This window comes from Leptidea sinapis, chromosome Z (assembly GCF_905404315.1).
Source record: "Leptidea sinapis chromosome Z, ilLepSina1.1, whole genome shotgun sequence".
Lineage (NCBI taxonomy): Eukaryota > Metazoa > Arthropoda > Insecta > Lepidoptera > Pieridae > Leptidea > Leptidea sinapis.
Genome location: NC_066312.1, coordinates 5,260,661 through 5,286,878, shown reverse-complemented (window position 1 = coordinate 5,286,878; position 26,218 = coordinate 5,260,661). Strand labels below are relative to the sequence as shown.

General features: G+C 33.5%; 1 protein-coding gene across 1 annotated transcript in view; it reads left to right on the top strand.

Moving 5' to 3' along the window:
• Positions 1–24,099, top strand: part of LOC126978668 (uncharacterized) — a 143,925-nt gene extending 119,826 nt beyond the window's left edge. Inside the window, exons 6-8 of the mRNA XM_050827663.1 lie at positions 20,423–20,521; positions 20,785–20,891; positions 23,764–24,099. Coding sequence (XP_050683620.1) covers positions 20,423–20,521; positions 20,785–20,891; positions 23,764–23,767 — 210 coding nt within the window. The 3' untranslated portion in view covers positions 23,768–24,099. The remainder of the gene's footprint in view (positions 1–20,422; positions 20,522–20,784; positions 20,892–23,763) is intronic.
• Positions 24,100–26,218: the final 2,119 nt, after the last annotated feature.

The window sequence follows — 26,218 nt, the reverse complement described above, 5'->3', positions numbered from 1 at the left end:
CATTGTTTCTGTAAATCAGTTGTATCGTCGTGTGTGCGCTACGAGCGATTCCGTAGCGCTCAATAGCTAATGTCTAAGACACATTAGACGTTTTACTTACAATATACGCTAACGATAGCATATTGTACCTCTCTCTATGCTCTAGGTCTAGGCACATATTTTTTTATGGTAGAGATTTGACATAGTAAAATGTCACTTGTAGATACAAAGTTCAAGTGGGCGGTGACAATTTATTACACAAAACAGTATTTTCGTAAGTTTAATAGTACAAAAAATACTTCTTTCAAAGTTTATCCAATTTATAATTTGTTAAAATTATTAAAACATTCGAATAACACAAAAATATTATTATTTAATATTATTATTATAAAATCTATACTTGTGAGGTATTCCTTATTATAAAACTAAATTTTTTCGTTATTTTGAGTTGTTCCAGGTCTTATACGTTGTCTGTATGTCACATTTTTGAAGTGTTGTAGTGATTAAAAAAAATATCGTAAATTCAAATTAAAGACATGGTCGGACTTTAACAAAAATTGCTGTCATTTATAGAGAATTATTGTCGGTTTTTCTTATTTTGTTGATATTTTTAAGACTTACCGGTCTTTATACCATTACTTAGCGGTCTCTTACTGGTTTAGCGCCAATAACTTATTGTTAAATAATCATAAAACCAAATATATTAAATTCACCGCGCCAAACGTCAAAAATGTAGATGCGAATATTTGATTAAATGGAGAGGTGGTAAAACCAGTGGAATCTGCTATATTTCTTGGCATTACTCTTGATTCCAAATTGCAGTGGGGCCCCCCTATTGAGGGATTGGCGAATAGGCTTAGTTCTGCAGCATATGCGGTTAAGAAAATAAGACGGTTAACTGACTTAGTATACTTTAGTTATTTTCATAGTATTATGTTCTATGGTATATTGTTATGGGGCAGTGAAGCCGATATTGATATCTTTGTGCTGCAGAAGAGGGCTATTCGCGCGATTTATAACCTAGGTTCAAAAGAATCATTAAGAGAAAATTTTAAAGAAATAAACATTTTGACTGTTGCTTCTCAATACATTTTTGATAATGTTTTGTATGTTCATAAGCACATTGAGGAATTTTCTAGAAACTGTGACATTCATAATGTTAACACGAGGAACAAACATAAACTTGTTATGCCTACTACTCGGTTGGGTCGAGTTAGTAAGTCTTTTGTTAGGCGATGTATATGCTTGTACAATATGATCCCAGAAAATGTACAAAACAAATGTGTTACGAAATTTAAAAGAATTGTTAAATAACGTTTGTGTGGAAAAGGTTATTATAGCATAAACGATTTTCTTAATGACACCACGGACTGGGAATAAAGCGAACACCCTCAGGCTCTTTAATCATAAATGTTTATTGTACGATATTACATTGCCCGCTGAGTTTCATGCGCCCATTCTTCTCAGGTCTGAGGCAGTCTCTTTTGAATGGGTGGTAGATTTTGACGTTCAATAAGTGATTTTCGATCCTATTTTAAATAAAAATATTTGAATTTGAATTTGAATCTAAAATATTTTAAAGAACGATAACAGCATGCAAAATTATACCGCTACTTGAGGAAAGGTGTAGTCAATTTTATGTGTCGTAGAGACTAAGTCTAAGTCGTTCGACTGTCCAGAGGACTTGACAACGATTTTAAGAGACTGGTTCCGTCAGTACAAGGCTGGCATCCGGAAGAAAACCATGCACAATATCTCGAGATGACCGCTTCCTGGTGAACCAGGCATTGAGAAATCGCAAATCTTCTTATTTACATCACAAAAAGACTCTATTGGAAATGAGACATGTGTGTGTATGATTAGAATTATGAAATAAATTAAAATAAAATCTAAAGATGCCAGTGAAACAGGCTATTTTTCTAGGTGCCCATTTTTATTGCAAATTAGTGTACTAATCAGTAGTTAAGCGACATGAGATACTTGAATGGTCTGGACGTGTCACTGTCAATGTCAATAGCACAGTCTCGGTTTATTGATCCATTGATTAAAGAGACGCAATGTGACTTACTTTTGTAAGAATAATGTTTTCTTATAAATGGAGATACAAAGGTGGTGCTTTGCGTAATCTTATTGCGATTAGGGCATAAGGTAGGACGACGATCGTTTTAGGGTAAATGTACAAATTAAATAAAGACAAACAAACATTCATCGAATTTATTGTACACGAATGATTTTTGGTGTTTTATATTGTTTAATATGGACTTTTTAAATTGCTTTAAATAAAACTAGTTTTGAATACTTCTATACAATTTGAAAGACGTTTGCGAGTATGTTTGCGCATAAAAACCCACAGAAGTTCAAATTTTGCGAGACGTCGTTATATTGACAACAATAATTGATATTTTAAGAAATGCAAAGCCTAGTGCGTAGCGGCTATCGCTTTTGACGGTCTGTTCAGACTAAAGATCAAGGCTAACTTTATTTATAAATTGACCGTAGCAGGAGACTGTCGGCAATTCTGTAACGCATTTTACCAGTGTTTGGAGATATTTTAAACATACGGTGAGTAATCTATGTCTTTTCTTTTACTACACTAACTTTACTATTTTCAATGTCAACAAGAATAAAAGTGTGTTAATGCGTAAATCCTCTATAAACTTTCGTCAAAATTGAGACGCGTAAACATTACTAACAAGTTAAATATATTTATTGAATTGATTGAGTTTGATTTAAATATTTCCCGTCCTTTTTTTATAATTATTATATTTGTATTATTGAGGAAATATAAATGCAACAAAAAAAAGGTTATATTTGGAAGAAAATATATGTTTATTTGTTATTACATGTAGGATACATATTATTTCTTGTATAATTTTGCGTAGATTCAGTACACAATATTAATAAGAACCGTAATACTTAACAAATACTAATACTATAAGTGCCAGTGTCTTAAGTAATAGTATTTAAAAATTAAAATTTCGTTTTAGACATGGAACCAACTCATAGTTTGAAGAGAAGTCCTCAAGGAGAAGAGGAGAGAGAAAGTCCTTGGTTTTCTGTGAGTATATTATCTTGTTACTATGTATGTTATTATATTGGAGGTTTGCTCCTATAAGATACCTATAAACGTAAATTTTCTCATTACTACGGATAATTAATAATAACATTGTTTGTATTACTTATAGGTTAAATAATGTGTATGTTTGTAAGCTGTCCTATTACACAGTACTACTTCTGTCTGTAAAGAAACAGAAAAAACAGATGCCAGAGACATGTTTTTACGATTGCAGTTGTGTTTTATGTTTCGTTAATTTAAATGCGAAGAATGGTTAGACGATGTACTGCGCAGGAATACATTTATAAGTTGTTTACATTCTTGTCCAAACGTGTTACTTGAGTATTTGGTTTAAATTATAGTTTGTTTTATTTTATTTGCTTAGTTAAGCCTACGATAAGATATGCGTGTTGCGATATGTTTACTTGGATAATATTATTGTTATTGGAGATATATCTGCAAGGAATGGGGGTGCTGGCTTAGCGAGTGAAGTCACTTGACGAGATAAACAATACCATACATGTACTCTATAATGATACAATAAAAATATCATTCTTAATAGCATTTTGTAGTATCAAGGTCGGATGCGGTCAGACTCGTTTGCCAAAAACCTTTTCAGGAAAAGTTGTATGGCAAATGTAACTAGATTATTTATAACCTATATCTCGGGCTACTTACTATCCGCAACTCGCTGACTACACCAGCAAAATAGGCACCTGGGGACTCCCATGACCTTGGGGAGAGTCCTGGGTGATCCCAGGTGTTTGGCCCAGTGTCTGGCCACACTTCTACACTTTAGAATATTGTGTAAGGCCGTCTCTTCTGCCTCCATATCGGCTTTGCACAGTAAACTGTGGGTGACACCAATATCAAACATATCCCTGCTAAAAGAGCCATGACAAGTTATTATATGAGTTATTTTACGTAACCTTCGTTGAGGGAGTTTTATTAGCTTGCGAGGGAACTTCAAGTCTATTCGAGGTAGAGCTCGTTTGATTGTCTGCTCCCACCCAGTGTTTATAATGTAGTGAATGTTATTTTTAATTTTGGTTCAATTATAATAGTGCTTGCGTTAATTAAATTTATTTTTTTCTTGATTTCCTTCGTATGCATTGGGTGAGTTGATTCATAGCTTAAAACTTCTATCAATATTATTATTATACCTTTTAACGAGCAATTCTTACAAATATATTTGCTTTACATAATGCGAATGTCGAAAACGGCTCTAATGATTTTAATAGAATTTAGTATATGTTGTAGTGTGTTTATCACATTTATACACGTATGAGCACACTCATCTCTCCAACAATATATAAGTATTTGTATAGAAAGATATGTAAAAAATAGAGTAATAAAGGAGCTTATTATCGCTTCAATACCCTAACCTCCAACATCACATGGCGACCCTGCCATTGCTGGCGCTGCGCAGTTGGTATAAAAATAAAGTGTATTAAAATACATATTACTAAATGTATAATAATTAAATGTCTAAATATATAAAGTTTATATTAAATTCTCAACTATATACTTAATTTAAAACCAAAATTAAAAGTAATATAAATTACGAAGAGTTCAAAATAAAAAATGAATTAAAAGTGAGAAGTGTTTGTTGGCGCTTGCTGTGCTGGTGTTTAGGAAAGCTGATGGTGCCTATGATGTGGTGATGGTGCCTAGCAGGGTGCCGGAAGTTGCAGGGCTCTCTTTAATATTATTTTTTCTTTTTTTTATATATTTTTTTTTCAGGAATATTAAATATCATTTTAAATGTTCCTTTGTATAATAAAGAAAGAACTAAGTTTCCAGTTATTCTTATGTGAATACTTATTAATTAATATATTAATGTAACACATATAAATATATTCTTACGATTTACATTCATTCACTTTATTTTGATATATTCTTTTATTATATATATTGTTTGTAGTGATCTTGTATTGATCTAGTACTTAACATTAATGTTAAAAGTATTTTTTTTTATTATTTTTAGTTATCTTCTAAATTAAGTTAAATATTAATATGGTTAAGCAAAATTACGTTTCGTATCGATAAGCTTTAAAAAATTTAAAATAGAGTCACATTCAGATTTTTTTTTTCATCATTATAAAACAATGTAAATTTAAAATCCTACATCAGTGTTGAGTACAGATTACCTTGTTTTAATTGTTTTTTTTTCATATTCTTAACTTCAAAAATTTTGTTTTAAGTTTCCAAATTTATAACAATTTAATAAATTTTTTGTATAACGATTTTCTTTTAATAACCTATAGAGTCGCCTTCATCAGAGAAGTGTTTTAACATAATTTAAAAATTATATTAAATGTATTGTTTTTATAAGTAATATACGGAACGCGAGAGGTAGAGTCCCGCATCGTTTATAATATTTTATTTTCAGTTTTATTTGTGTAAGTTATATTTTTTGTTTTGTTTGAAAACTTGTAGTACAACAATAAACTTTTATATCAGTTTCGAGTGGCAAAATTGATATTGGCATGGAAAAGCAGAGCCATCTCATTAGATAACTTACTCAATTTTTTAACAAAAGACGATTTACTTTATTTTTCCTTCACATATAAGTATACCTTTATTTTTAGAATACGATACACTCTACCGTTCATAGTAGGTAATCATTATTTACATGATATGATTGGGAATTACTTATTTCATATTTACTTTATCAGTACAGGTTTTTATTTATTTCGTAAATAGTATCTTTCTTGACTTATTTAATAATATATACGTAATCTTACTTAATATTGATAGGGATTTATTAATCCAGTTGTTTTAAATTATAATTAGCGGAAATATGAGTCGCATCGTATAAAAAAACCCACACGAGTTTTCTTTAACAAGTTTTGGTTATGAGTAATTTAAAAGTTTCAAGAAGTCTGGAATTGTTATTTTAAATAATTAATTTCATTTTTTTTTGTCATTCAATTAAAATTACTTATAAATTAGTGTACATTTAAACAACTATTTGAATTATTTCAGTAATTATGTTGAAGTATTTTTAATGTTTTTATGTTTATATTATTTTATTTTATATTCAGTAGCGGTCCGTAACTCATAAGTTCGGTTTACTTATAATATATGTGATTTATTATAAGTAAACCAAAATTATTCGGCATCGAAGATTTTATAGTGGATTTTTATTGAAGACTACACTTACATAGGACCCTACCCTACATTGGTTACCCCTTCAAAAGAACACATTATATAATAAAAGTGAACACATTATTTAATAAAAGTGAATTGAAGAATATAGACGACACCTAACGTTGGAGCAATGCCATCAGCGGAAGTCTTCGATCACAGTGTTCTCAAGGATTCCAGATTTTTCGTCATGACGTTCCAGTCAAGTATCAGAAGTTATTCAGAAGAAGTCCAGTCATGAACGTCGGGGTAGCCACTCTCACTGCGGAAATGGAGAAAATAAACGCGTGTCTCTCAAATATCGAACGATCCCAATCCAGACTACAGCGACCCAGGTCATAGTTACGCAGTATTCGGGACTCTTCAAGGTCGCTGTCAAAGCGACGTCGTCCCGGTGCACCCGACTGGTTGTGCAGCTACCACTTCAGGTACCGACACCGTGCTCATAAGTGCATCCCGCCGTGCGCGAGGAAATGAAGCCCCAGTCCCAGTGCAGCAGCTACCCAGCCGGAAAACTAGCGCGGGAGGAACAGACAAAGGTGGAGGTCTGTACCATAACACCGTGCAGCCGTCTTATAGTAACAGATTTAAATTCTAGTTTAAGATTTTTAGTTGATACCGGTGGCAATGTTTTGAAACTATCTTACCAGTGTCCAAAAACCATTAATGAATAACCGCAATCAGATTTTAAGTTATAAGCTGTTAGCGGTGCAGAAATTGCAACTTATTGCGTTAAATCTTTAGTTTTAAATCTTAATTTAAGAAGACCGTACCTTTGGGAATTTATTTTAACAGATGTTAAACAGCCCATTATATTCGCGGATTTTTAACGCTATATAAGCTTTTAGCTTTTTAAAATAATTAATAGATCCAACTACTAATGTGTATGTTTTAAGTTATCTATATAGACTATACTTATAATAAATCTGTAGAGATCAAATTTCTGCACAAAGAGAAAATTATTAAAACCGACTCAGGGGGATTTAAGAAGGGAAATAGATGTTTTTTTAATTTATTCTTTCTCTGTCTGTTTGTACGGGCTAATCTCTGAAACTATTCCACCGATTTAATTGAAATTTTGCATGAAAATAACTCACATCCTCGGTCAACATCTTAGATACTTTTCATCCCGGAAATTTAAAGAGTTCCCTTAAGAAAGTTAAAAACCTAAAGCTACTTATATAGCGTAGTACACTACAACTTATGCACATAATTTAATAAAGTTTGGCATGTTGATACCTCCTATTGCTGGTAAAATATTAAATACTTTTCATCCCGGAAAATTAAAGAGTTCCCGTGTGAATGTTAAAAAAGTAAAGTTACTTATAAAGCATAGTACAACAACTTCAGTACATAATTTAATAAAATATGGCATGTTGATACCTTATATTGTCGGTCAACACTTTAAATACCTTTCATCCCAGAAAGTTAAAGAGTTCCCGTGGGATAGTTAATAAATTATAGTAACTTATATAGCTTAGAGCACAACAACTCATGCACCTAATTTAGTAAGATTTGGCATATTGATACCTTTTATTGCCGGTCAACACTTTAAATACTTTTCATCCTAGAAAATCAAAGAGATCCCGTGAGATAGTTAAAAAACTAAAGTTAATTATATTGCTTAGTGCACATCAACTTATGCACATAATTTAAAAAAAAATGAAATTGCACCTTATTTTGCCAATAAACATCTTGGATACTTTTAATCCTGTAAAATTAAAGATTTCCCGCGGGAACGTTAAAAATGTATAGTTTCATATATAGCTTAGTACACATCAATTTAAGCACCTTATTTAGTAAAATATGACAAGTTGATACCTTAAATTGCCGGTAAAACAATGTGTATTACAAAATTTACAAATCCCATAACGACATTAGTGATGGGTTCTCGCGGGAAACTAAAACACTACAAAAACATTGTCCAGCATAGCGTCATTCATATCAAATCAATTGTGTGTGACGGACGTCATATCTACTTGAGGCAAAGAGTGAGAACGACAAGTCCTTTAGGTCAGACATACTAAAATAGGTACATCGATACATACTAATTATACAACTTAATCATACAACCCTGTGAAAATCTCAGCCCAACCTTCTGGCTTTCCAAAAAGTATCTGCTAATATTATAAAAACGAAAGTTTGTTAGAATGTATAGACGTCTGGATGTAGTTTGTTGCTCTTTCACGTGAAATCTACTTTATGTATTTTATTGAAACTTTACAGTAATATAACTTACATGCCAGAATAACACTTGCATAACAGATATTTATAGTGGACATATTTTGTCTATACTACATTATTTGAACAAATATTTGAATAGTTATGACGATGACGATAAACAATCGAGTGCGCGATTTTGTTGTGCAGTCCGGTGGCAGGCGGTGGGACGGGCATGCGGGTGGAGTTATTAATTTTAAGCGCCTGCAGGTCCAATTAAATTGCTTTTTAAATGACTATCAAAAAATTGCAGGGTCAAACCTTAAAAGAAGCAGGTATACATTTGGGCATGCCATGTTTTTTCTACGGCCAACTCTACGTGACTTGAATTTACGCGTTTCTAAATCGCAAAATCTGCATGTTTATGCTGACTGAAATACATCGTTTAACATAATTTAGGAGGACACATACTTTTGCATCGTATACATACATCCGTACTTATCTATCCTAACAAACTATAGTTGTTCGAACACTTACATCTGCCTGCGTCCCGAATAGCAGAATAATATAAATTCATTGAAAAATTTACGAAAAAATAAAGTAATACTTTCTTTAATAATACTTTCTTTCATTTAAAATCATTATCACAATTTTCTAGAGGGTAATCTTTTTTTATGCAGATGGAGGACCAAAGAGGCTACGAGCCACCTGGTTATCTGTAAGTGATGCCGCCCACATTCTCTTGCAACATCAGAGGAATCACAAGAGCATTGCCGGCCTTTATCTCTGGTTTCCTGGTGGAAAGCCAAATTTTTGTGAGTGTCATACATATGCTATATATTAACCCAAAAAATTGAAAAGATTTTTTCATAGTAGTTGTATTTGTGAAATGCGTCTGGAAAAAAGCGTCGAACACTAAAAATAAATTATATGGCAAAACAACGTTTGCCGGGTCAGCTAGTTGGCGAATAAGAAAATACTTCAAAATACGACTTTAATAGAGCCTATCATTGTATTTGTGTTGCCACTTGCAATATAGAAAAAACCTGCTATTATTACCCGTTTGGACCTTCCGAATTTCCCCGATTCACCTTTGGATCAAGAAACAAAGAACAAGTGACAATTACTTTTTATAAGTGAATTCACGGTCGCCATACAGCATATTAGCGGTAAAGATAATATTATTGTAGTCGATACCTTATCACGTGTAGATACAATTGTATACCCAACTGTGACTTCGACAAACATAGATTTAGATTAGTATGACGCAACATGGGCATAGCGACAATAATGTTAAGTTTAAGAAAATATATTTACCCAATTGTAGAAAAGGAGTTTTTTGTTGAAGTTTCGAGCAATGTTATTAGGCCTTATTTAACCGAACATTTTAGGAAAATTGCTTTTAATAGTGTTCATAGTTTAAGACATCCAGGTTTACATAAGACCCGAAAGATGGTCTCAAAACAATTTTTTTGGCCTGGTATGAATGTTGATATAGGGAAATGGACTAAAGCATATTCAATGTAAAGGATTAAAAATTTCTCGTCACGTTGTTTCGGATATTGGGAAATTCCTCGAAGTTTCTCGATTCGAGCATATACACGTGGATTTAGTTGGTCGCTTGCCGACAACTCCACAGGGATATAGATATTTATTCACAATTATAGATATACGTACACACTGGCCCGAGGAATTTCCCGTAAAAGAAATTACTGCAGATATATTGCTAAGTATATTTATGAAGGTTGGATAGTTAGGTACGGTTGCCCTGTTCGTTTAACTAGTGATCAAGGACGTCAGTTCGAATAAAATTTATTTTAAAGTTAATATCATTTTTAGGTTTTTAAAAGAGCCGTACTACGCCTTACCACCCACAATGTAATGGTGCGGTGGAAAGGTGGCATAGATCATTAAAGGCAGCCCTAATGGCATGAATACTTGATAGTAATAGGTCGTCGATTGAAGAGTGGCCTACGGTTATGTTATGGTTAAGAGCAGCGATTCGGACTGACAGTGGTGTTAGTGCCCCATAATTGGCCTTCGGTAAAACTTTACGTTTGCCTGGCGAATTCTATGATAGTTCTACGATAGTACGTCATGGACTATCGTATAACCATCATGTTATTCGCCAGGCAAACAATGATCCTTATACGGCGTCGACTTTCAATAACCTATCTATCCTTAGTTGACGCTTACTTACATTTCAATAGCCTATCGACAGATAGCATTGGACTATAACTGGTGATGTAACTATATTGTACATAACTATGGATAGATAGAGTAACCGACAAAGTTCAAACGATTGCGAAACAGAGGTGGCACTGGGCAGGGAACATAGTTCGACGGACAGATGGCCGTTGGGGCAGTAAAGTCCGCAAATGGCGACCACGAAAAGGAAGACGGCCGTTAGTTTAGTAAATAATAACCATGAGACTATCTCTTAATATATAACGAGAGATAAAACTAATGCAAAAAATAGTCGTGTATTCGGTTTTACAACATTATAGTCACGTTTTTATTAGAAATGAGGTACATAGATCACTTAAGCCAACGTACGATGGTCCATATACAGTTTTGGAACAAGGACTAAAAGTTTTAAAAATTCAACTTCGACCTATCGAGTCACACGCATTTCAATAGATAGGTTAAAACCAGCGTTTATGATAAATGATGATCCCCGGTTAGAAAATATATTGTTCCACATTCAGTCGAAGTCGGTTCAGCTTGCGCCACCAATAAGTGTAACAAGGAGCGGTCGTGTAATTCGACGACCCGTGCGATTCGCGCTGATTAATATTCAAACAGAATCAGCTATAATATACCATTGTTTTAAATTTATGCATGTTTATATTTTATTGTATTTCAATTAATTATATGTGTTATATTTAAGTTTTTGAGAATAATTTTAAAGGTTCAATATTTCATTTTATGTTTAACATAGAAAAATGATTAATTTAATAATGTGCGGATTTTACATATTTTGTGTTGTGCAAGAGTAGACACATGATCATTAATTATTTTATGCATAGATATTAATATCGCATGCATTGTAATTAAATGTAGGTTAAGTAAATAACTATAATCTATTACTTATAAGTAGAAATACTTCTACTTATAAGTCGAAAGACAAAGGTAACAATATGATCACTCAATAAGCATTTTTATACAGTATTATTACCGAGTAGTAATTGTGTATAAATGTTACGACTAAAAATGTATTTTTAACATTTCGTTATTAACTTTGTTTTTTTGTAAAAAGGGGGGGGGGGGAGGGTAAAGTGTAGGGACACACCTATGCAAATCTACTTATGGAAGCTATTTGTAAATGTATGCGTGTTCACACTGTGTGAATTATTATTATTTTATATATATATTCCCATCCATTATTATTTTATTTTATATTCCGTAGCGATCCGTAACTCATTTAGTTCGCTTCACTTATAATAAATGTGAATCATTTTTTGTATGCAGCACCTTACAAACTAATTTGTTATGTATAGTACAGCCATTATAAAATAATGTATTTGATTGAAAAAAAAAGGCAAAAAAAGGGCATTTATTTTCTCAAAATTGATTCCTCTAGAATTATATTTGATGTCATTTCTAATATACTAGTACTGCTACCGCTTCGGAATCAAATGGCACTCTGAGAGAGAAGAAGTGGTGCAAGAAACTCTCCCAGCATTCCTTTTTTTTTTGCATTCTGTTCAATAAAAATATACAATATTGTACAGTCATTTCTATCGCTATAAAACAATCATAATCTAGTCCCAGGCTGTCCGATCACTTAGATATTCAGCTGTGGAGTAGTAGGACTTACAAAAGAGCCATTTTTTAATAAAACATTTAAATTTATTTATGGATAATGCCTGAACAGTGGCTGGGACTTTATTATAAAAGTGTGTACATTTATCTTAAAGCTATTATGTATCTTATGAAGCCTATTAGAATTAGTTACAAGCAATCCCTTATTTCTAGTGTAATAATAATGAAAATCACTATTAAGAGCAAAAACGTGGTTTTTCTTTGAGACACTGTCTATAACCAAGCTGATATAAAGCACGAACAGGTCTCATTTGCAAATTACCGTTGAGTTTCTTGCATGTTCTTCTTACGAGCACTACTTTTAAACGGTTAACGGTTTTACTTTTATAAGGTTCATTCACGATTCAAAAGCACTATGTTAAAACCTAATTTATAAAGTTTAATTAACTTTGATTGACTTTATTTTTTATATGTGGCAACACAAATTAGTTTTCACCATCAGCTGGTATACTTGGTTGTACACAGATATTCAAGTGTGCCAAGTGTCACGATTGGTACCCGACCTTGTGCCACAGGCCCACGATCGGTGACTGGCACTGCCCGTCCTGCCAGCGGAAGCTCAACGAGGTGGTCGAACACGGTGCATCCCAGCAGCCCATGGAGCAGACGTTCAACAGAGACTGGGGTCGCGTAATAAATAATAACTCTCTAACATCTCTCAACCATCCTAATTTACAAAATACTTTTCCATTGTATTTTCCGGAACATCTCGGAAACGGCTGGATGTATGATACATAATTATTAATATTATACAGTCTAAAAATAATTAAGTTTGCAAAGTGTTTAATTAAATTCTATACTTTAACGTATAATTTAGCGTAATATACATAAACGAATGAAAAAAATATAATTATGCAATTGGGATTCAGATTCAGTATACAATATTAATAAAAATCGTAATGCTCAAATAGTAATACTATAAGAGCCAGTATTTAAATAATAGTATTTAAAAATTAAAATTTCGTTTTAGACATGGAACCAACTCCAAATCAAAGTTTGGAGAGAAGTCCTCAAGGAGAAGGAGAGCATGGAGCAAGTCCTTGGTTTTCTGTAAGTATATTGTCTTGTTTGTGTGTATGTTATGATCTTGTTTGTATGTTTGTTAATATAGTGGAGGTTTGCTCCTATAAGATACCTATAAACGTAAATATTCTCATTGCTACAGATAATTCATAATAACATTGCTTATAGTACTTTTAAATTAAATAATGTGTATGTTTGTAAGCTGTCGTATTACGCAGTACTATTTCTGTCTCTTGTAAAGAAACAGAAAACAGATGCCAGAGACATATTTTTACGATTGCAGTTGTGTTTTGTGATTCGTCGAGTTATTTTACGGAGCCTTGGTCGAGGGAATATTATCAGCTTACGAGGGTGCTTGAAGTCAAAAGTACTTAATTCAAAACTAAGCAATAAAGTTTATTTAACTTTGACTTAATTTTTTATGTGTGACTACACAAATTACTTTTCACCATTAGCTGGTATACTTGGTTGTACACAGATACGGGAGTGTGCCAAGTGTCACTTAGGGTACCCGAGCTTGTGCAAGAGTCGTGCGGCCACCGAGCTGTCAGTCGGTAGCTCGCACTGTCCGCCCTGCCGGTTTAGGCCCAACGAGATAGTCGCGCCCGATGCAACCCAGCAGCCCATGAATCAGACTCAAAGTTTGAAGAGAAGTCCTCAAGGACAAGGGGAGCATGGAGCTGGTCCTTGTTTTTCTGTAAGTATATTTTCTTATTTGTATGTGTATTATGTTGTTTAGATGTATGTTATGCTCTTGTTTGTATGTATGTTAATTAGTTGAGGTTTGCTTCTATAAGATACCTTTAAACATAAATGTTCTCTTTACTACGACTAATTAATAATAACAATCTTTGTAGTACTTATGGTTTAATAATGGATAATATTATTGTTATTGGAGACATCGCTGCAAGGAATGCGGGTGCTGGCTGAGCGAGAGAAGTCACTTGACGAGATAAACAATTACATACATGCACTCTATAACGATTAAATAAAAACATCATTCTTAAAAGCACTTTATAGTATCAAGGTTAGACGCGATCAGACTCGTTTAGCAGAAACCTTTACAGGAAATGATGTATCATGAGCAAATGTTATTAGATTATTACCTATGTCATGGGCTACTTACTATACGCAACTCGCCGTCTACAGCAGAAAAATAGGAGATTTTGCGTCGTGGAGTCGGCATCTAAATCTACCGCCCCAAACCCTCAAGGTACTTTATTAAACCTCTGGTGTCACCCATTACCTTGAGGAGAGTCTTCTATGTATGTGGCCGTGTCTTCTGCCTCGGTGCAGGCTCTGCACAATGGACTGTCGGTGACACCTATATCAAACAGATCCTTGTTAAAAGGGTCATGACCAGTTGTTACATGAGTTATTTTACGTAACCGTGAGAGTTTTATCATCTTGCGAGGGTGCTTGATGTCTATTCGAGGTAGATCTTGTTTGATTGTTCCCGCCCAGTGTTTTATATAGAGTAAATGTTGTTATTGATACATACGATTTAAGTAGTTTTATGGCGTTAACCTTTTTAATTTTGGTTCAATTATAATAGTGCTTGCGTTATATATTATTTTTTTCTTGATTTCCTTCGTATGCATTGGGTGAGTCGGTTAATAGCTTAAAACTTTTATCAATAAGATTATTATAACTTTCAACGAGCAATTCTTACACACAATAATATTTGCTTATACATAATCTGAATTTCAAAAAGGGCTCCAATGATTTTAATGAAATTTAGTATAGGATTCAATTTTAAAAAATATAGTTTTATCTATAAGTCTATAAGATTATAATACCTCAGGTGGGAATAATAATCGGGCGATCCGGAAACCAGAAGACCCCGATTGGAATCCTGGTGTATCTGGGTCCTATAACATTCATATCCATTTTTTCCAAGTACCGTCCTGAGAAACTATTTATACGGTCTGACCCTGGAGATTATATCGTGGGGGCAAGAGAACCTAAAATAACATAAATGATTGGGAATGAAAGGACCGCCCCTAGGTTATTTTATAATAAATTTGTTCAGAAGGAAAAACTTACGCATTCTAACCAGGACACTAACGGGGCACTACAGATTAAATAAACACCTCTCAATGCTACGCCTCAGAGATTTCAGAGTGTGTAGATTGTTTATTGTGTAGTACAGACGAGACCCCGCTACACATCCTTTTTGAATGGTTCCCTTTAATGCGTAGCATCTCCTTGGGAAGTCCAATTCTTAAACCACTTGAGATACGTCAGCTCACTGGAAAAGATATAAACAGAGTCATAAAAAGAATGAATTATAATAATTATCTGTTTCATGTAGGTATGACTGACTGACACACCGATGACTGAGCAGGCCCTGCATGGTGGCAGAAGAAATGGCAGCTCTTGTACTTTGCATTGTCCTCTTGTATTCACTTACCGGGCTCAACATCATAGCACCCAAAACACAATCCCGGAAATCTTTAGGCAAGAGAGGAGATTGCTGAGGTTTCTGGAGGAGTTGGGGTAGCAGTGGCAGTATATTCCGATATATACACATAGAAACAATAGCCCGTATATACCATATTATACCTAGTCTTGCCTTAAATACTGCAACAAAGAGTTGCCATAATTACTTTTACAGTTAGTCAGTGTTAGTTTAATACATAAATATAAAACAATTTAAAATATAAAAAGTTTATTAATTATAATTAATAAAATACATAATACTTACGGATGTTATGTGATCCTATCGTCTTTCTTATTACTTGTACTATTATTTTTACAAAGTTTTACGCAACCTGGCAATTTACTTTGAATTATTAGCAAAGTTTAACAATCAATCAATCTAGTTGGAGCGCAGCGGAGACCAATCCTCAATTTAAGTTCTTAACATTTGTTTTGTACATTTTCCAGGATCATTTTTTATTTATTTATTTATTTTATTCAGAAACAAACAGTCAACATATTAGCTGAGAAATACTTAGTAAAGTATAGACCTACAGTTTCCTAGATTTTTAAAAACTGCATCATTAATTATTTTATATAACAAAAATTCTTAATTATAGACATAAGTTTTGAAGAGTTACATACTATCTACATTATTAACCTACAGTTTCTTATTTACAGTTTTTTTTAATCTACTTTATAGTTTTATTTAAAGCAAACAATATTATCATAAGTTTTGAAGAGTAACATACCTACATTATAGACCTACCGTTTCTTACATTTGTAAAACTACATCATTAATAATTTATTCATATAAAACAAATACGTACTTAATATAAACATCATTTTTGAAAACCAACATATCTATTTAAAATAACTTAGATTACTATTTTTCACAAAGATACTCCAAAGCAGATTCTTTCAAACTGCTTAGGGATTCACTAAATAAATCTATGTGTAATACCTTATCATTGTACAACCTGCAAGCACGTCTTATGAATGCGTTTTCTGCGTAGTTTGTGCGACTGCGAGGTATTACAAAAAGAGGCTTGCTCCGGCAAGTTCGTTCGCGACGTTGAGGTACTCTAAAAGACAGTGAGTGCAATAATGGTGGGGAATCGATAATATTATTTATAATTTTCAAAATAATTGATATATCAGTACAATTTTGACGGCAACTTAATAAACATATTTCATGCCTTTTCAGTGAGGTGTCATAATCCATATATATATGTGACCTGTACGATAATCGAGAACTCTTAAAAAATTTTTCTGAACCATTTCTATTTTATTTGCATAGATATTAAAAAATGGATTCCAAACAAAACTAGCAAACTCGAGATGACTGCGAACAAAACTATTAAACAGCACCTTGTACGTCAAAGCTCTCTTAAAGGGCTTTCCTACCCGAAGTATGAAACCTAATTGTTTAAAACCTTTATTTATAATGCTATCTATATGAGGTAGAAAAGTGACTTTAGAATCCATAATTACACCTAGATCACGAATTTGATCAACGTGGGCTAGTTCTTTTTGAAAGAGTTTGTATTGAAATTGTATGGGTTCTCTTTTTCTGCTGAAACTTATAACGAAACACTTATCGGTATTCAAAAAGAGGTTATTTTGATTACAAACTGTCTCGAAATGACTTAAATCACTTTGTAAGGTATCATAGTCACCAATATCGCGGATGACTTTAAAATTTTTGTGTCATCGGCATATAAAAGTAAATTGGAACGGTTTACATTTTCTATGACATCATAAAGGTATAATATAAATAACAACGGTCCTAAATGTGACCCTTGTGGAACGTCAGAAGTAATGAGTCTGTACTGAGAGGTATACCCATCCACTGCAACTGCCTGCGACCGATTTTCAATGTACGACTTTATCCAGCGAAAAAGATCCCCGTGTATACCAAGTTGCCAAAGTTTCAAGAGGAGGCGTTCATGAGAAATTTTATCGAATGCTTTGGCAAAATCAGTGTACACGGCATCCACCTGGTAATTATTATCCAAAGCTTCTAAAATAATTTCAGTGTACGATAAAAGATTTGTTTCAACACTGCGACCTTTTACAAAACCATGTTGATATATGACGACGTACAGCGGCAGACAGCTGGTCGGTGACAATCTTCTCTAATATCTTGCCTAATTGGCATAATTTGGAGATGGGCCGATACTTCTCAATGTCACAGCTCATTTCTCCTTTCGGTATCGGAGTAACAAGCGCACGTTTCCAAATAGAGGGCACACAACCTTCACGAAGATACTTCTCAAATAGTAAAGTGATAGGAACAGATAACTCGTGAGAACATTTGTTTATGATAACTGGATGAATACAATCAGGACCGGCTCCCTTATTTATGTTGATTGACTTAAGATATTTATGCACAAGGTCTTTAGTTAAAATTATGGTATTCATGTCAAAAACTGTATTTTTTACTGGTGGAAGATTGTGCAGCTCAATGGTACCAGCTTTTTCAAATACAGAGTGGAAGTGTTCGTTAAACTTTATAATACATAACTTGTGGAAGACCACTCCTTGCGGAAATTGACTTCATATAAGACCAGAAGAACTTTGGGTTAGACGTAATTTTATTTTCTGTGGAGATGATGTAATTTTTATAGCATCTACGTTCTAATTTATCAATTCTTTTTCTTATGCATCTAAAACTGTCGTAATCTAATGGGTTGCCATATGTCTTCCATAGTTAATGGTACTTTTTCTTTTCTTTCAGTAATCTTATGAGGGGTTTTGTATACCAGGGAGGCTTATTTGAATTTGTGCGTAGAGGGCGCTTTGGAACATGCGTGTCTATCAAACGATTTAGAATTTCATAAAAAATTAAAATACACTCCTCCAATGATCGTCTTGAAAATAGCAAAAACCAATCAATCTTAGACAACTCGTTATTAATTTCAGCAAAATTCGAGTAGAAAAACAATGTTTAAGAGTAGGCGCGGGTATAAGAGAGAGTAGGCGAATTGAGTTTAACTCAATTTGTAACGCTTTATGATGTACCACTTCGTTTACAATAGGACAGTCGCTGGTGAGAACATTGCAATTTCTATTGCATAAAATAAGGTCTAACAGCCGCTGATTTGAATTAAAACTAGTATTAAATTGTTGTAGGCCAGTAAAACATAGAAACTCATTTAGTGGCTCCAACCTCGAGTCGGTACCATTGTCAAGACGCATATTATGATTATCCGTGCTAGACCACTGAGCATGTGTTACGTTAAAGTCACCTGTTATAAGAAAAATATCATTAGAATATTCTATAATTAATTGAGTACAAATTTCAAAGAAGTTTTAAAGTGTATCTTTGTACAGAGGCCCATGCGGAATGTAAACACAACAAATATGCAATGATTTGTCTTTGCTGTTATTATTTGGAGACAACAGTATTGTAACCCATACGCAGTCCGGAGGAGGCGCGCGGGGGGCATGGCCAGTTTTGGCGCACAGGCAGATAGTCGCGATTCACCGCCACCATCACTCCTCCACCTCGCTCTAATCCGCTCGCCTGAGCTGATCGATCGCACCGATAAATTAAATATCTATTATCAATGATTGATTGACTGTGAATAAAATCTTTGTGTTTTTGTACGTAATCCTTGTACGTTTTGATAATAACCGCTAATCGTAAAGTTAGACAACATTGACGGAAATAAAATATGTTTACATAAGTGTCTGTGTAATTATTATATAAATTACTATTATAGATGTATTGCGGTACACTTAATTTTAAAACTTGAATCATTTCTGTGAAATAGTGAAAAATGCATGTAGTTAAAGTTTTGTTCTGAAAAATGTTTGTAGGTAAAAAATTTTGTAGTATAGTTTGTAGTTTAAATGAAACATAAAATACCTTTATAGTCGGTGGTTGCAGGTTGAACTCTTAAAATAACGATAACATAACATGATTTACAAAATAATGTAGGATCTACTGTGAATAATAATTTTTCATTTTGTAAAAGCAAACCTATACATCACCCAAAATTCGACCTGACCAAGCAGAAACAAATCGCTTATGTATCTAAGTACATACATTATATTATCAAGAATATTATATAGAGATCCGACTGTTAAAATGTTTATATCTTTTTTTTTTTCACTTAATGACCAACTGCTGATGTTGATGTTCCAACATCCAGATGATTTAATGAGTTTTTGGAAATCTTGATACTTTAACGTTATTTAATTAAACTTCATGATCATAATCATAACAATCTTTCCGTATAATTATTTTTATTTATTTTAAGTTTATTTTAAGAAGGAACACAACTAAAAATGACACGAGTCAGAGAAAAAGTCCCTGGAACTTGAAATCGTTCTTAATTCTACGACCACAACGGTATATTATTTACGTTTATTTAAACAAAACAAAACTTATAACTATATTTACAATACTATCTATGACTAAATAAAATTAAAATGATCATTACGGGGAATCGTACCAAGAATATCGGCAGCATTTCCACGTTGGATAGCTAGGCTGATCGGTTGATCGAAATAGCTGTCAGCGCTTGGGTTTCCAGTAGCCCTATTGAGGCGCGAAGATACTTACTTTGACCATCCTCGCGCCTCTGGGCCTCACGGGCCAACTGTTTCAACACCAATCCAACCTCGAACCTCTTGCACTAATGGAAGTTAGTACAAACTTCGGTAAAAATTCTCCAAATTGAGCTTCAATAAAATACCAGTCTTGTATCAGAATAACAGATCTGTAGCAATTGCCACTCTTGCTACGTGGTTAATCCGGCACTGTGCGTTGTTATTAATAGTAGAATTATCACTCGACAGATACGATGGAATGTACAAGTAAGGGAAGTAGTACCCGTATCTGCTGTGGAGGGACGACCCCAGCCCGGCGCCCTGGAGGCAAGCAAGCAAACCGTTGTAGTGAGTATGCTGCAGTATCTGTCTGTTAGTCCTTGGTGTATATCTGGTGCAGAGTAATGACACCCGCGTGGCGTCTGGAGCCCGGCCGGGCTTGAAAACAGTACTGTCACTATATCTAGTGAGAGGTGGTGAAAATCGAGACAAGAACTGATACTTCAACAAGTCAATGAAGGAGTGCTTTTGATCTATCTGGCACCATTGATGATACGAGATATTATACAGTACAGTAGATATGTTGTTGATTACGAACACTCTTATTTCAGAAGCCAAAAGAAATAAAACAATATTCTTCGCCCAGCTCACCCGACCCGTCGCCCGAACAGCTACCGGAACCAACACCCGGCCCCTCCACGAAATATGGAAACTACAAGTAACTATCACTTATAGACACTTTCCGAAGATGCATGAAATATTTCATTCTAAGTTACAAGTAAAAAATTCAATTAGGTAAGAATATTGTGCTAGTACAATAGGTTTAGTAGATTTGTTCTCTTGTTAGTGAACAGAAAGTTAATGACGGTGGCGTAATAATAATAATATCCTGGCATCCGAAAACCTCATTTCTTTCTGCAAACGTTAATGTTGAAAATTATTATAATAATTAACTAATAATATCATTACTTAAGCAGCGAAAATTATCATACTTCAGAACGGGTTGATTTTACCAATAAATTTAATGCTCTGGCGCCCAACATTAAAATGTTTAAGATAATAATTCACTACACCTTCTTGGAGCTCCAATATTTCCTGTTTCATGTACGATCTTAGACGATCATATTAAATAAATTAAAAACGTTTCACACAGATAACTTAAAATTAATTCTCAAATGGCCTTTTTATTATTTGGTTTTGTTTATTTGTTCCAAAATTTACATACCTCTTAAGGTCCAGCCTGTTATGGAAATTTCCAAAATTACTTGATATGATTGATAGTTTCCTTAAAAATATTTTAGTAATCGTTTTGAATTGCGCATTTTCAGATCATGCATAGTCTCAAGCCTCGTTACCAATATGGTTTTGTGGTTTGGGTACTTGTATTATTTCAGGCGTTGCCTTACCAGCATTCCTATCTTAATTTCATAGTACGCAGCCTTTCGTTACTAGAATAAATTATGTATATATATATATATATACATATAAATATATCAATCATGTATATATAAGAAGCAACAATGCTTAGCTAAATATTACAAATGTTCAAAGTTTTTGAGACGATTTATAGTGTCAAAAAGTATGGGAAGCACTTCTTAATACGTCGTTGTCAGTCATTGATGATCTTTTGATCATAACTACTGACAGAACAGAGCGTGCTCGTCTTATGGCCACTACTAAAAAAACCGGACTTTTGGTGACGAGCGTTGCATTCTGCACCGATTTGAACACTACTTGACAATTTCACATTATCAATATGCGTATCAGATGTAAAATTGAATGAACCACATCAATGCCGATGTGGCGTTCAGGTAATATTCAGGGCGTCACAGCTATCCTGCCTGAAATCGGAAGGCCACGTCAGTAGTTACCCCAGCACTAATAAAGTCATCCGCAGGGCATTGCCGCTCTAAATATACCAGCTGTTTTAGAGCCAAATGGTATGTACCCACCGCGATGGCAAGCGTCCTGATGGAATTATATGGTGGGCTGGGCACAGGGAAGGGAACTGGTGGGGAACGCGACTTGCGTTGACACTCTGGCTCCTTCTCATGTCCAAGTACATCAGTGATGCTGAGGCTGCTTCGACTGCTGAAGACAGCAAGGGTCGCAAATATGTCGGTCTTAGTGAGTCTTACCACTTTGTGCCGTTTGGTTTTAGCAATTCATATTGTTTGTGAAAATGTTGCTCAATTGTAAAAAAAATCTCATCCTTAAACAAAATTTTTCTGTGACCTTTCTTTACGTACCACTTCAGTAGTTGTTTAGACTTTACCACCCTATTCTTTTTAAAATTATCAGTAAATAAATTACCAGTGCGTGTCTTATAAGATGCAAGGTGTTCTACTGTACATTACATCAAAATGCTGTACCAACAAAGGTATACAATACGTAGAAACCATTTACCTTTTTTACCAATTATTAAATTTATGCTTTCTTTTTGAGTACTAATGAGATTACTGTCACTTGGCTAGTTTGTAATTTGACATATCTGGATGCACTAGTAGGTTAACTTTATACTTGAAAGATTAACTGTACACCTAATAATAAGTTTTAAATCAACTCATGCTAATAAAAATGCAATATAAATTTATCCAAACAAAACAAATCTTATAATTATATTTACAATACTATGAATACATTAAATTAAAACTATAATTTACCGAGTACAAACCAAGTACAGTAGCAAGAATACTGGCAGCATTTCCACGTTGGATGATCCGTTGATCGAAATAGCTGTCAGCGCTTGGGTTTCCAGTAGCCCTATTGAGGCGCGAAGATACTTACTTTGTACATCCTCCGTGCCTCTGGGCCCCACGGGCCAAGTGTCTGGACACCGTACAGACAAAGATGTTTCTCTTGTCTGTACGTCTCGAGTAAAGGCATTATGCCGTCATGATGTTTCAAGAGATTGTTGTCATTGATAAGCAGTCGTAGTTTCGAAGAAGTTTGATAAGAGTAAGCTTCAAGGTTATGTGCAGTATTATTAATTACAGTAATTACATTTTTCATTGTGAATTGAATTATCGACATTGCTACGTATACGTCTGCAAATTTTTCCAAATTTTGTTGCTGTCTATCTTTGATGGCAATCTGTAATTAGATTGTCTTTACCATCTTCAAGAACAGTATTTGCCTCTGGGAATGGATTTTGAAAATAAGTATTAACGGAAATGCAAAAACCAAGCAACATGAACGGAGCTTTGATATCGGCATTTGCAGAAAGTTATTTTCTGATACTTTAATTATCTTGCTGTCAATGGCGTGACGGCACAAATGTCCGTTAAATATTCCGGTATCAATATCATTAATATCATCCATAATAATTTTTTCATATTCGTATGTAATGACAATTTAAATAATTGAAAAAAAAAATTTAAATCGCTTATGCTTGCCGTCTATTCTTGGTAGTTGCATGTGCTCTATCCACCAAAGTTATCCATATAGTAACGCAATCTTGTTTTACTATATTACCTACTGCTTTTTTTTTTGTATATGGGTCAACCAAATGCTAGTTTTCTAAATGACGCACGTACAATTAACAAAATACCTACCTGGAAAAAATAACCATAATTTTTTTTCTCTTACAGATAAGCATTGAACTCTCCAGCAATCAGAGCTTTCTCAAAAAATTTTCTGCAAAATCGTTTATGGATTTGAAGTGTCGGTGGAGAATATTTACCTACAATATTTTAATTATTAAGCTGTTTAATATTTTTACTCATAAGTTTCAATTTTAATGTTAATTTGAATAGTTTTTGATCTAAACGCTGACGAAAAAGTAAAAAAAAAAAAACAATGTTTAATTCTTAAGCAATGTTTGATCATGTAGTAAGCACGTTTCTGATAGTATGCAATATATCATATGAATATTTAATTTACAAACATAAGTTATTAAATCGTGTTGCATGTTGTATGTAACATACTTTGACAGTTCCATTGAATAATATTAAGTTGATAATAATTATCATTTAAATTCGCCATGTGAACTAAAATTTAATAAAAATAATAAAAGATTGATAAGAGTCAAATTACAATACTTACACAGTTTAGTGATTTATTTTGTATCATTCAAGTTTTCTATTATTACGTGTAATTCTATTCTTAATACTTTCTGCTGGTGATATTTTGTACATTTATTTTATTTTTATTTTGGATATTTCCTTAGGAAACTTCATTAATGTTGTAACATCTCGGTGAGCATTAGACTCTAAGTAATTTTAATAATTAATTAAACATTTTGCACGCTCGGTTCAAGCGGAACGTGACAATGAGTCATACATTGTCGTACGGAGTCACTGGAGTTCATCTATTTGTAATACGTTAACACGTTAATAACTACTTATAAAATAGCTATATTATACGGAAATTTATTGTTAAATCAAGTCCACTCATAAAAACACTTATACATACTAGTACTACTTACAAGCAACGCGAAAAATATTACAATATCTTCTTATAGTATGTAGTGGTATAAGACATTAAAACACCACAAGTACCTATAAAAAGAATTATTGTTATTTATTATATACTGCTCAAAACTATTATTACACATAGGATCATCATCGTGTTTTTAGTAGTTGTCATTAAAGGGGCTAAAAGGCAAGGTTATTAATGTTCTTTGACTTCCGCCACGGCCATCTTTGTACATAGTCATGTTACGCAGTGCTCCTGTTTAATTATTAATTTGTGCCGTATATTATTATACTTATATATTAATCAACTAGCCGTTCCCGTCCGTTTCTCTGTGCTATTTAAAAGGAAGGAACGTTGGAATTCCAAAAATAAGGTCATAAACCATCTAAGATAAATATCTCATCGAATGGTGGTAGTTTCATGTCGATACGATCAGTGGTTTAGGCGTGAAAGAGCCTCAAACAATGGCCATTTTCATTATTTATATATATAAAAATTAATTGCTGTTCGTTAGTCTCGCTAAAACTCGAGAATGGCTGGACCAATTTGGCTAATTTTGATCTTTAATTATTTGTGGATGTCCAGAGAATGTTTAAAAAAAATATGAAAATGCTCGGAATTAAATAAAAACAACGATTTTGATTTTTCTTTGATGTGTCCCCCGTCTTTCAGGAATCAAATTAAAATAATAGTTTATAATGTTAACTAACAAGATCATAACCGTGTGTCTGTCAATATCAAATAAAACCTTATAAATAGCCAGTATTTCAGGAAAAAACTAATAATATCTTATCAAATTTTTAAACATCCACAATCACAACAGGTGGAACAGATGTGGGTCAAAGTTAAAAAATCGGGGTAGAAGCCTTATTATAGGAACAGCTTATCGACCACCTTGGTTAGAAATTGACTTCTTTTTTAATGCCCTAACTGAAAGTATAGGATCCTTTATTTGGTGTGGTACTATTATCTTAGTTGGTGATTTCAACGTAAATGCGCTAAATATAAATAATTGTAATTATAAAAAACTGTGTGACTTTCTTCAATCTACAAACTTAGTCCAAGCAGTCAATCAACCGACACATTTTACAAACAAAAGTGAAACTCTGATAAATTTAGTATGCACAAATGCTAAAATTACTAATATTGTTGTAAGAAAGACTTCGTACTATCCTCACACCTCAATGATCCAGACAACCAAAATCTACATTTTCTCAATTTACCGGGCAGCAATAATGTATCCACAATGTCAATTCATTTTTCTGAAAAATATCTAACAACTAAAAATGGCTTCGAATTAAGGACGGTTAGTGAAATCGAAATAGATGTCATGAAAGCCTTAAAACGGCTCAAGTCACAAGCTTTATGGACTGACGAAATATCTTTGGAATGATAAATATTACAATTTCAAAAGCATTACCTATTCTAAAACTTATCATAAATACATCCATAACAAGCAACAAATTATCTTTAATGTAGCAAAAGGCCCTAGTTCTCCCGACACCAAAATCTTTCAATCCGACGACTTTCAAGGATCTGAGGCCGGTGAGTATCCTTCCATGTTTCTCTAAAGTACTGGAGAAGATTGTGCAACATGTAACTTATATATTACCTTGAAAGTAGTAAAAT